At 44.2% G+C, this 12,306-nt stretch overlaps 1 protein-coding gene across 3 annotated transcripts in view; it reads right to left on the bottom strand.

Annotated features, from left to right (window-relative positions):
• LOC309489743 (beta/gamma crystallin domain-containing protein 3) overlaps positions 1–12,306 on the bottom strand; it is a 67,512-nt gene that overhangs the window by 19,748 nt on the left and 35,458 nt on the right. The window contains exons 16-19 of one of the 3 annotated variants that reach the window (XM_082158606.1): positions 9,205–9,432; positions 8,986–9,113; positions 8,784–8,907; positions 5,387–5,485 (exon numbers count right to left, since the gene is read on the bottom strand). The exons of 1 other annotated variant lie outside the window; for it this stretch is intronic. In XM_082158606.1, coding sequence (XP_082014732.1) covers positions 5,387–5,485; positions 8,784–8,907; positions 8,986–9,113; positions 9,205–9,432 — 579 coding nt within the window. The remainder of the gene's footprint in view (positions 1–5,386; positions 5,486–8,783; positions 8,908–8,985; positions 9,114–9,204; positions 9,433–12,306) is intronic. One more of the 3 variants, XM_082158607.1, reaches the window with a different exon arrangement.

The raw sequence follows: 12,306 nt of genomic DNA, 5'->3' as shown, positions 1-12,306 counted from the left end.
CATGCTTCATTGAGTTATGAGTTAAAACGCGACAAGTGCTACATCTATAATAAACGATCTATGCGCGCCGGTGGTGGTTCGTGTGTTACAACTCCCACGAGGAATATCTTTAGATCTGAGTGATGGATTTTGCTGAGTTTGGGCTCTTTTTAATCGTGAGAGTCTGCTGAAAATAATGATGTGCATTTTTCTACGATCTGTGCATGCTTTGTGAAGTTATAAGTGAAAACCAAACGCGAGTGCTTCATGAGTATATACTAGGATAGGCGCGTCTGAGGTATTTTTTGTTTTAGAACGCCATGAGGAAATATCTTTAGATCTGATTGATGGAATATATTAAGTTTGGGCTCTTTGTAATCGTGAGCTCCTGCTGTAAATAACGATGTATAATTTTTCATGATCGGCGAATGTTTCATGAAGATACGAGTAAAAAGGCCAAGTCTAAGCTACCTTGCTAGGCTACGTGAATCAGTGGATTTTTTGTGGTTTAGAACTCCATGAGGAATATCTTTAGTTCTGAGTGATGGATTATGTTGAGTTTGGACTCTTTTTAATTGTAAGCATCTGCTGTAAATAATGATGTGTCATTTTCCACAATTGGAGCATGTTTCATGAAGTTACAAGCGGAAATGTGTCTAAAATGCAGCATCCATATATGGTTTACACATGGGTCTCTTAAGGGGTTATTTTACAAAAACCTTGCTCAAGTTTATTAAAAACCCTGGAACAATTATGCTTGTTGTATTCTACTCATTGAGACCTTTCAAATGACATATGACACAGGACTATCTGAGCTGTATGATGTTTTTGACATATTGCAGTATGTGGTACAAAAAAGTAGTTTATAAATTATGAATTTTTTTTTTTTCTATTTATCAGCAAATAACTCAGCACTACATTGGAGTTTATCAAATTGGCTACATTCATTGTAAATTTCAGACTCTAAGCTTTCAAATGACATCTATTTTAAGTTGATCCAGGTAATATTTTTGAAAAAAAATTATGATTATTAATTTTGCAGCTAGGTGGCGCCTGCGGCGGGTACACTCATATTTAGTGGAATAACTCTGCAATCATTAGAAGTTGATCGAAGTAATTAGATGCATTAAAAAGCTGAGATTCTAAGCTTTAAAATGATACCTATTTTGTGTTGTTCCATTCAGTGGTTGCTTAGTAATTTGATTATGAATATTTTTCATGGGGTGGCGTCCCGCCGGCGGGACGCTTAGGGTTTAAGGGGTTAAACCTGGGTATTCTTTGTTTGGACCAAGAGAAAGCATTCGATCGGGTTGACCATGGGTATCTTCTTAAGGTTTTAAAACAATTTGGATTTGGAGAGAATTTTATATCTTATATTAAGTTGTTATATTCAAATGTTTTTGTGATGGTTAAAGCTGGTGGAGGATTAAGTGCACCAGTACCGGTGTCAAGGGGTATTAGGCAGGGTTGCCCACTTTCTGGACAATTGTATAGTCTGGCTATTGAGCCATTGTTGTGTGGGATAAGGAGAGATCTGAATGGAATTTTACTTCCTGGTATAAATAGTAGTACTACTACTATTTATACCAGGAAGTAAAATCATTGTCATTATCTGCCTATGCGGACGATATCACAGTCTTTATCACGAGTCAAAATGACGTTGACATTTTAACGGAAATTATTAGAAAATATGAGAGGGCATCTTCAGCAAAAATGAACTGGGGGAAAAGTGAAGGGCTTATTATTGGTCAGTGGGGAGGATTAGGACCTCCAACATTACCGGGTGGATTGCTGTGGGTAAGAGAAGGGTTACACATTTTAGGTGTTTTTTTAGGAAATACAACATTTTTGTTGTATTCGTGTCAACTCTTACCCACGTGAGTGAACGCTGGCGCAACCTGCTGCCGCTGCTTGCCGTCAGCTCACCTGTTCTGTCCTGGCTTCTGCCTCATCCGCCGTTTTTTTCTGGCCGTCAACGCTGCCTAAAGTACAATGCGGGCTGGTAGGAAATACATTTTGCTCGTCTGTGTCTGGCTCTTTCTACTGCCTGTTCACCTGCTAGTGACGGGCTTGCTCCAGTATTCGGCCATTGATCTTCTCCGGCTGCGCTGTCACCTGCCTGGACCTGCGCCTGAGGCTCTCCACCTTCATCCGGACATCGCCTTTCAGCCTCGCCCGAGATATATCCACCGAGGGTCCCGCCGGAATTTCCACTACAACAGCTTAACTGCAATAAAATCCTTCTGGTCCAGCTCTTCTCGCCCTCCACGATCTATCAACCGGGCTGTCGACCACAGCGTGTTAGCCCGCCTAGCTCGGTCGGCTAGCACCACCACCAGCTGTGACAACACCACAGTCAACTTCGCTCTGCTCAACATCCGCTCACTGACAGACAAGGGACATCTTATCCAGGACCTCATTTCAGATCGTAAGCTTGACTTTCTTTGTTTAACCGAGACATGGCAACAGCCCAACAACTTTTCTCAGCTTAATGAATCCACTCCTAGTGGGTTTGTTTACATCTGTCAACCACGCAGCTCCGGCCGGGGAGGAGGTCTCGCGATAATCTATCACGAGAAGTGGAAAGTCTCGCCGGTTTCTGTGCCTGTCTCTAGCACATTCGAATCTGTTGTCTGCGAGCTTTCTGGTCCTACTCCAACCATTATTGCTACTGTCTACCGCCCCCCAAAACTGAATAGTGAATTTTTAAATGATTTTGCTGTCTTTCTTACTCATCTATCCTCTCTTTCATCAAACATAATTCTGCTGGGTGATTTTAATATCCACATGGACAATATCAATCTGCTTCTCACTAAAGACTTTTCCTCCTGTCTAGAGAGTTTTGGATTCCAGCAACATATCACTTTCCCCACACACTCAAAAGGACATACTCTGGACTTAATTTGCTGCTCTGGTATAACCCCTTCTGATTTTACACCTGCTGAACTCCCCATAACTGACCATTATCTCATCTCATTTTCAATGAAACTCACTCTCTCCATCTCTAAAAAAACACGTTTTATTTCATTTCGGAATATAAAGAATATTAATCCTGCCACTCTCACTTCAAGTTTCCACTCCTTCTGCCCCCCCGACACTCATACTCTATCTTCTCCCGATGATCTGGTTTCTCATTACAACACCGGACTCCATAATATTCTTAATTCCCTTGCTCCGTTAAAAACCAGATCCGTTTCATTTTCCGTCTCTGCCCCCTGGTTCACCACCGATCTTCGTCTCATGAAAGCCAAAGGTCGGCAACTTGAACGTCTCTACAAGAAAACTGGTCTCACTATTCACAAAAAAATGTACAATAATCACATCTTACAATACAAGGACTCCATCGTTCGCACTAAAAGTCACTACTACTCCAGTATAATCACTGCTAATAAAGGAAACTCGAAGTCACTGTTTTCCATACTTAACAATATCACTCAACCTCAGGACTTTCTCCCCCCTCACCTGTATACAACCCAATTTTGCAACTCCATTATGTCATTTTTCACTGAAAAAATAAAAAATATTCACCAGAACCTTGGACATATCCCTCACCACAGCATCTCAGCTGATTTTCACCCATCCACACATTCATTCTCTTCCTTCCACCTCCCAGCTATCTCTGAAATCACTGAATTGATCAGGAAATCTAAGGCTTCCACTTGCCAACTTGACCCCTTCCCCACACAACTTGTTAAAACTTGTCTCCCATCCCTGGTTCCCCTCATTTCTGCTATCATCCACTCCTCTCTCACCACTGGAACTGTTCCAACATCATTCAAAACTGCTTCCATTACTCCAATTTTGAAAAAAGTGGGTGCCAACCCCTCTGACTACAATAACGTCCGTCCAATTTCAAATTTACCATTCATTTCCAAAATCCTTGAAAAAACAGTTGCCTCTCAAATCCATTCTCATTTATCCCAAAATAACCTGTATGAACAGTTCCAGTCTGGTTTCCGTCCACTTCACAGCACTGAAACAGCACTTATCAAAATCACCAATGACCTCCTTATGGCAGCTGATTCTGGACTCCTTACCATTCTCATTCTCCTCGACTTAAGTTCAGCTTTTGATACCATCTGTCACACCACCCTCCTCAACAGGTTATCTGCCATTGGTATCACTCACACTCCATTAGACTGGTTCACTTCCTATCTCTCTGGCCGTACTCAGTTCATTCAATTTAAATCTTTTAAATCCAGTCCCTTCAATGTTACCTCAGGTGTTCCCCAGGGCTCTGTCCTGGGGCCCTTGCTTTTTATCATTTACCTCCTTCCCCTGGGTAGTATTTTCCGTAAATTTAACATTCAATTCCACTGTTATGCTGATGACACACAGCTCTACCTTTCGACCAAACCCTCATCCACTCTCCCACCCACCTCACTTACTGACTGCATCTCAGAAATAAAAATTTGGTTTACACAGAACTTCCTCAAATTAAATAGTAATAAAACTGAGGTTCTCCTCATTGGCACTAAATCTACTTTATCCAAAACCAACAGTCTTTCTCTCACTATTGATAGTTCCTCCGTTTCACCCTCCCCCCAGGTGAAGAGTCTGGGTGTCATCCTTGACAGCACATAATCTTTTCAATCTCACATCAATAACATTACCCGGTCTGCCTACTTCCATCTAAGAAACATTAATCGTCTCCGCCCCTCCCTTACCCCCCACACAGCCTCCATCCTTGTCCACAGTCTCGTCACTTCACGTCTAGACTACTGCAACTCTCTTCTTTTCGGTCTCCCTCACAAATCCCTTCACAAACTTCAACTGGTCCAGAATTCAGCTGCCCGCATAATAACACGAACACCATCCATTCACCACATCACCCCTGTTCTCCAACAGCTTCACTGGCTCCCGGTTCAGTTTCGTATCCATTTCAAAGTCCTTTTATTAACATTCAAAGCCATTCACAACCTGTCCCCCCCATATCTGTCCGATCTCCTCCAGGTTTCAACCACTTCCCGCTCACTCAGGTCATCCTCCTCCATACACCTCTCTGTCCCCCGTGCCCGTCTCACCACTATGGGGAGCAGAGCTTTTAGCCGATCTGCTCCCCGACTCTGGAACGCACTACCACCACAACTCAGAAACATTGATTCGTTCTCTCACTTTAAACTTCAACTTAAAACACATCTGTTTAAAACTGCTTATCATATCTAATGTACTGTAACATGCTCTGCCTCTTTTAATTGTTCTTAATATTGTTTTATTCTCTATTCTTCTGTTTTTCTTATTCTGCGCTGTTTTAAATGTATTATGTATTTTTGTACGGTGTCCTTGAGTGCCGAGAAAGGCGCCTTTAAATAAAATGTATTATTATTATTATTATTTAAAGGAAAAAACTGGGAGGGAATGCTGGAGAAGGTGAACGCTCGATTGTCTAAATGGAAATGTCTATTACCACAATTGTCGTACAGAGGAAGAGTTCTGGTGGTAAACCCCTGGCTGCCTCTATCTTGTGGCATAGACTCGTGGTACTGGAGCCACCGGATGAGCTGATCTGCAGGATACAGAGGACTTTTGTGAATTTCTTCTGGAGTGGAGAACACTGGATTCGTGCAGCAGGACTGTATCTTCCAGTTCAAGAAGGAGGCCAAGGTCTGGTGGACGTGAGGAGCAGAATCTGTGCTTTCAGAATCCAAGCAGCTCAGAGACTTCTCTACCACAAGGACTTGGTTTGGTCTCAGACTGCAAAGGCAATTCTTCAAAAAACTGGGGGTCTTGGATTGGGTAGACATTTATTTTTAATGAACCTGGAGAAGATAAACATGTCTGAGCTTTCGCATTTTTACCGGACAATGTTGCATTCATGGAGAACTGTTTTTAAAGTTGAAAGAGAGGTTGATGAACCTGGGAACTGGGTTCTAGAGGAACCATTGTTTTTTAATCCAATGACTCAAACAAGACTTTTGTCTTCTGTAAGTGTAAGTGCATGCTTACAGAGAAATGGCATTGTCAAGCTGGGACACCTCTTGAATAGAGATGGATGGAAGTTGTTGGAGGAACTTAAAGAAATGACTGGCTTAAGATCTTCACGCTTGACAGAAAGGTTGATGGAGGAGATTGTCAATACCTTACCAAGTAGTTACAGAGAGTACATTGGGAGAGGAACTTTGATGGACAAGACGAATGAACAGGAACTCCCAGGAATTAAAATCTCTCATCTTATAAAGACGGAAAATTAAGATGAAGATGTGCGGTCAATTCTATCTTTTAAAACCCCGCAGCTAGAATATTTTGAGTCTGCATCAAAAAAAGCAATATATTATTCTACAGTCAAAGTTTTACACCAGGACTCTCTTAAAGGACATTAGACCTCCAGGTGGCCAGGTGTGTTGAAGCCAGACTTCCTCGTGAGGGACAGGTGGAGAGTTAGGGTTAGGGTTAGGCCTGTATGGGTTAGGGTTAGGGTTAGGGTTAGGGTTAGGCCTGTATAAGCCTCCCCAGAGCCATAGAGAGAGAGAGTTGCGACACTCTTTGATGTCGCCGCTATGGCTGTCACGTGGTTCATGTAAGCCCCAATAGTTCCAAAACGTACGCTGGCTGTCATGTTCTTCTATGGGACAGACAGCAGCGATTGCATTATTGAACGGTAAATATAAAATAAAACACACACCCAAGTACTTTTTCAGCTGTTATTGCATTATTGCATTTTGTTAATGTAAGTTTTGCATTTGGAGATAAGTTTTAGGCTATATTTTTGGAGGGAAAAGCTTAGTGTTCATGTTCGCATGGGTAGTAGCACTGGCTTTAGCGGCTCTAACTTAACTTTTCCATATCATTCATCTGATGATGGACGTCTCATGATATTTATTTTAGCACAACTGGGCTGTATTAGGCTATTGATTCCCGTGATTTTGCTTTATTAGGCTATTGATTCCCGTGATTTTGCTTATAAATTTTGATTCAGCCATTAGCCTACCTTCATGATCACGCAAAGAGGTCTGCCGTGGCGGTCCGTTCAGAATTCGCTTAGAAGCTAGCTCACTTCTTCTGATGAAAGTGGCCCCCCCCAGGACCACAACGTGAAACATGATCATGTTAAGACTAAGAATATTATTTTAAGATTAAGGCCATACACATTATCAAAACTATAACAGATTAAAAACGAATTTAAGCATGGCTGATACAAATGAAGGTTTTCAAATAAAATATTTTTTATTAAACAATGACAGACAACAAAAATGTGTGCTTGTGTGTGTGAACAAGAAAAACAAAAACCAGGGGCAGGTGATCCATGAAACAGACAGGACTGGTGATGGCCATAACAATCCTAAAGGTCCAGCATTGTTCTCACAAGCCGCTTCACTCAAGACAATAATAACATAATGAAAAGTTAGTATATCCCAAAAAATAAAATTAAATAAAAGTTGCTATAAAGGTGGTAGTGATTCATTACCGAACTCTTAGCTGACGAAGTCGCGCTAGCTAGCAGGCAGTGCTTGAAAATTGGTTGAAACAACCAACATAAAATATAAATAATTACACTGTGCATGTACAAATGAAGACCAGTATAAGCATCGCAAAGGGCCTCTGATACAATATAGACAGTTGACAATTCAAAAGAGGTCGATATTTCGGCAACTTAACTCTGGAACAACTCGACGCGCAGCAATGTAAGTGAATGGTGTCCAACGCCCACATGACAGTGTTTGGAACTATTCCGATCTTCATATCCCGGAAGTAGGCGGTTAAAAGCGCCGCCATTATTTACAACGGAGGTCTATGGGAGTGTCGCAACTCTCTCTCTCTATGGCTCTGAGCCTCCCATAGAGAAGCGCACTGCTGATCTGCAGTGGAGGCTCACTCACGGAGCGATAGCTACGGACAGACACGTAGCGCACCTGAATCCAGCAGTGGGTGAACAGTGTAGGTTTTGTGGAATGGTAGATGATTTGGAACATTTGTTTTTAAGATGTAATAGGTTGAAAGGTCTTTTTAATCTTCTTGATAGATGGTTTCAAGCATTTGATGAGAAATTCTTAAGCGTGTTTGTTAAACTACTTGATCGGAACTGCAAAGTTAGCAATTTGGAAGACGAGGAAGAATGAAGGGCTGAATCTTCTTAGTACTGATGCTGAGTTAATGTTCAAGAACCTTGTAGCTGGAAGGTTAAATATAGAGTTTGTATATTATAATCTTATAAAAAATGAGGGGTGTTTTGATGATTTTTGGTGTCTTAAAAATGTTTTGTGTGTAATTGATGAGGGCCAGTTGGTTCTGAATTTTTAATTTATTTTATTTTGAGTATTTGATGATGTTGTGAATAATGTTTTTATAATGTAAATAATAAAGTCTTGTTAAACCTCTCTCTCTCTTTACCTCCTCTTTCCTCTTACTCTCTACACACTCTCTGTCTCTCTCTCTCTCTCTCTGGTAACATTTTACATATATGCTGGGTAAGATCAATGGTATAAGTTATCATCTCATACATCTATTTTGTAACTATTTTAAGTGCAATCATAACCATATTTTGTCATTAAACCTTTTCAATTACAAATAATGTGCTAACTAGTTTTGATTTGGTATTGACTTTGAAGTGCTACAAATTGCAATACAATATCATCACTCTCTACAGCAACGCTCTCCCACAGATTAAGCTATTGTAACTGCGCTTATTTCCGTCGTTGGTATAAGTAGCAGTGGGTGGTAATAGACAAGAAATGTACAGTTTTTGTTAATAACGTTTCTTTAGTCATTCGGTAGTCTTGCAGGCTGAACCCCTGCAGGAAATCCACCCTTACACTGTTATTGTCATTTTTCACGATTAGTTCATCGTGATTGTTTTTTTAACTGACCTGTTTGAGAGGCTTCAGCGACCCGATGGTCTCCCAGCCGCTCAGATTGCCCCACACCGGATATTCTCCAGGCTGCACGAGCATCTGGCGGCCCTTGAAACAAGCGTATTCATACGCGACCCACCTGTGAGACGACAGCATGTCCGTCAGCCTGACTGAGAGCATTATTATCAGGAACAGCGAGTAGGGAAGGAGCTCTTACAGGCCGCTGGTGACTCTCACAGACTGGCTGAAGAAGTGGCTCATGCTCTCCACGTCTGAGAAACACGTTTCTTCAAGGCCCTCGAAGCCGCTGAGAGAAAACAGACTCACGGACGGATCCATGAAACTCTGAACCCAGAAACACATACCAATGTCACGGGAGGCATGTTTATTTCTTGTGTCTACTGTAATATGGCGATGTTTGCTGTCATCGACTCACGTATGGAATGGGCTTTAAAGACTTGATGGCGCTCGATAAACAGCCACAGGAAGTGAGGTCAGGGTAAAGCCCCTTCCCCAGGATATACTGGTTCCCAGAATATCCCTCCTCATCGAACAGCAGCCAGTTTCCTCGGATCACCCTGAAGGACGTGAAGCCTGTTACGCCACAGTCACTCTCAAACTCGCGGCTCTCTCCGCTGTACCGCGTCTGGCTGTAGGCTCGTAGCTGCACTCAGAGAGAAACACGTTAGCGGCGCTCAGAGAGAAACACGTTAGCTGCACTCAGAGAGAAACACGTTAGCCGCACTCAGAGAGAACACGTTAGCGGCGCTCAGAGAGAAACACGTTAGCTGCACTCAGAGAGAACACGTTAGCGGCGCTCAGAGAGAACACGTTAGCTGCACTCAGAGAGAAACACGTTATCGGCGCTCAGAGAGAAACACGTTAGCGACGCTCAGAGAGAAACACGTTAGCTGCACTCAGAGAGAAACATGTTAGCGGCGCTCAGAGAGAAACACGTTAGCGGCGCTCAGAGAGAAACACGTTATCGGCGCTCAGAGAGAAACACGTTAGCGGCGGTCAGAGAGAACATGTTAGCTGCACTCAGAGAGAAACACGTTAGCGGCGCTCAGAGAGAACATGTTAGCTGCACTCAGAGAGAAACACGTTAGCGGCGCTCAGAGAGAAACACGTTAGCGGCGCTCAGAGAGAAACACGTTAGCGGCGCTCAGAGAGAAACACGTTATCGGCGCTCAGAGAGAAACACGTTATCGGAGAGAAACACGTTAGCGGCACTCAGAGAGAAACACGTTAGCAGCGCTCAGAGAGAAACACGTTAGCGGAGAGAAACACGTTATCGCCGCTCAGAGAGAAACACGTTATCGGAGAGAAACACGTTAGCGGCACTCAGAGAGAAACACGTTAGCCGCACTCAGAGAGAACACGTTAGCGGCGCTCAGAGAGAAACACGTTAGCTGCACTCAGAGAGAACACGTTAGCTGCACTCAGAGAGAAACACGTTATCGGCGCTCAGAGAGAACACGTTAGCGGCGCTCAGAGAGAACACGTTAGCTGCACTCAGAGAGAAACACGTTATCGGCGCTCAGAGAGAAACACGTTAGCGACGCTCAGAGAGAAACACGTTAGCTGCACTCAGAGAGAAACATGTTAGCGGCGCTCAGAGAGAAACACGTTAGCGGCGCTCAGAGAGAAACACGTTAGCGGCGCTCAGAGAGAAACACGTTAGCTGCACTCAGAGAGAAACATGTTAGCGGCGCTCAGAGAGAAACACGTTAGCGGCGCTCAGAGAGAAACACGTTATCGGCGCTCAGAGAGAAACACGTTAGCGGCGGTCAGAGAGAACATGTTAGCTGCACTCAGAGAGAAACACGTTAGCGGCGCTCAGAGAGAACATGTTAGCTGCACTCAGAGAGAAACATGTTAGCGGCGCTCAGAGAGAAACACGTTAGCGACGCTCAGAGAGAAACACGTTAGCTGCACTCAGAGAGAAACACGTTAGCGGCGCTCAGAGAGAAACACGTTAGCGGCGCTCAGAGAGAAACACGTTATCGGCGCTCAGAGAGAAACACGTTAGCGGCGGTCAGAGAGAACATGTTAGCTGCACTCAGAGAGAAACACGTTAGCGGCGCTCAGAGAGAACATGTTAGCTGCACTCAGAGAGAAACACGTTAGCGGCGCTCAGAGAGAAACACGTTAGCGGCGCTCAGAGAGAAACACGTTAGCGGCGCTCAGAGAGAAACACGTTATCGGAGAGAAACACGTTAGCGGCACTCAGAGAGAAACACGTTAGCAGCGCTCAGAGAGAAACACGTTAGCGGAGAGAAACACGTTATCGCCGCTCAGAGAGAAACACGTTATCGGAGAGAAACACGTTAGCGGCACTCAGAGAGAAACACGTTAGCCGCACTCAGAGAGAACACGTTATCGGCGCTCAGAGAGAAACACGTTAGCGACGCTCAGAGAGAAACACGTTAGCTGCACTCAGAGAGAAACATGTTAGCGGCGCTCAGAGAGAAACACGTTATCGGCGCTCAGAGAGAAACACGTTATCGGCGCTCAGAGAGAAACACGTTAGCGGCGGTCAGAGAGAACATGTTAGCTGCACTCAGAGAGAAACACGTTAGCGGCGCTCAGAGAGAACATGTTAGCTGCACTCAGAGAGAAACACGTTAGCGGCGCTCAGAGAGAACATGTTAGCTGCACTCAGAGAGAAACACGTTAGCGGCGCTCAGAGAGAAACACGTTAGCGGCGCTCAGAGAGAAACACGTTAGCGGCGCTCAGAGAGAAACACGTTAGCGGCGCTCAGAGAGAAACACGTTATCGGAGAGAAACACGTTAGCGGCACTCAGAGAGAAACACGTTAGCAGCGCTCAGAGAGAAACACGTTAGCGGAGAGAAACACGTTATCGCCGCTCAGAGAGAAACACGTTTTCGGAGAGAAACACGTTAGCGGCACTCAGAGAGAAACACGTTAGCGGCGCTCAGAGAGAACACGTTAGCGGCGCTCAGAGAGAAACACGTTATCGGAGAGACACACGTTATCGGAGAGAAACACGTTAGCTGCACTCAGAGAGAACACGTTAGCGGCGCTCAGAGAGAAACACGTTAGCGGCGCTCAGAGAGAACACGTTAGCGGCGCTCAGAGAGAAACACGTTATCGGAGAGAAACACGTTAGCGGCACTCAGAGAGAAACACGTTATCGGAGAGAAACACGTTAGCTGCACTCAGAGAGAACACGTTAGCGGCGCTCAGAGAGAAACACGTTAGCAGCGCTCAGAGAGAACATGTTAGCGGCACTCAGAGAGAAACACGTTATCGGAGAGAAACACGTTAGCTGCACTCAGAGAGAACACGTTAGCGGCACTCAGAGAGAAACACGTTAGCGGCGCTCAGAGAGAACACGTTAGCGGCGCTCAGAGAGAAACACGTTATCGGAGAGAAACACGTTAGCGGCACTCAGAGAGAAACACGTTATTGGAGAGAAACACGTTAGCTGCACTCAGAGAGAAACACGTTAGTGGCGCTCAGAGAGAAACACATTAGCGGCGCTCAGAGAGAAACACGTTAGCGGCGCTCAG

Source organism: Leuciscus leuciscus, assembly GCF_965113295.1.
Source record: "Leuciscus leuciscus genome assembly, chromosome: 24".
NCBI classification, from domain to species: domain Eukaryota; kingdom Metazoa; phylum Chordata; class Actinopteri; order Cypriniformes; family Leuciscidae; genus Leuciscus; species Leuciscus leuciscus.
The sequence above is the reverse complement of the archived record's forward strand: the minus strand, read 5'-3'. Positions and strand labels throughout refer to the sequence as shown.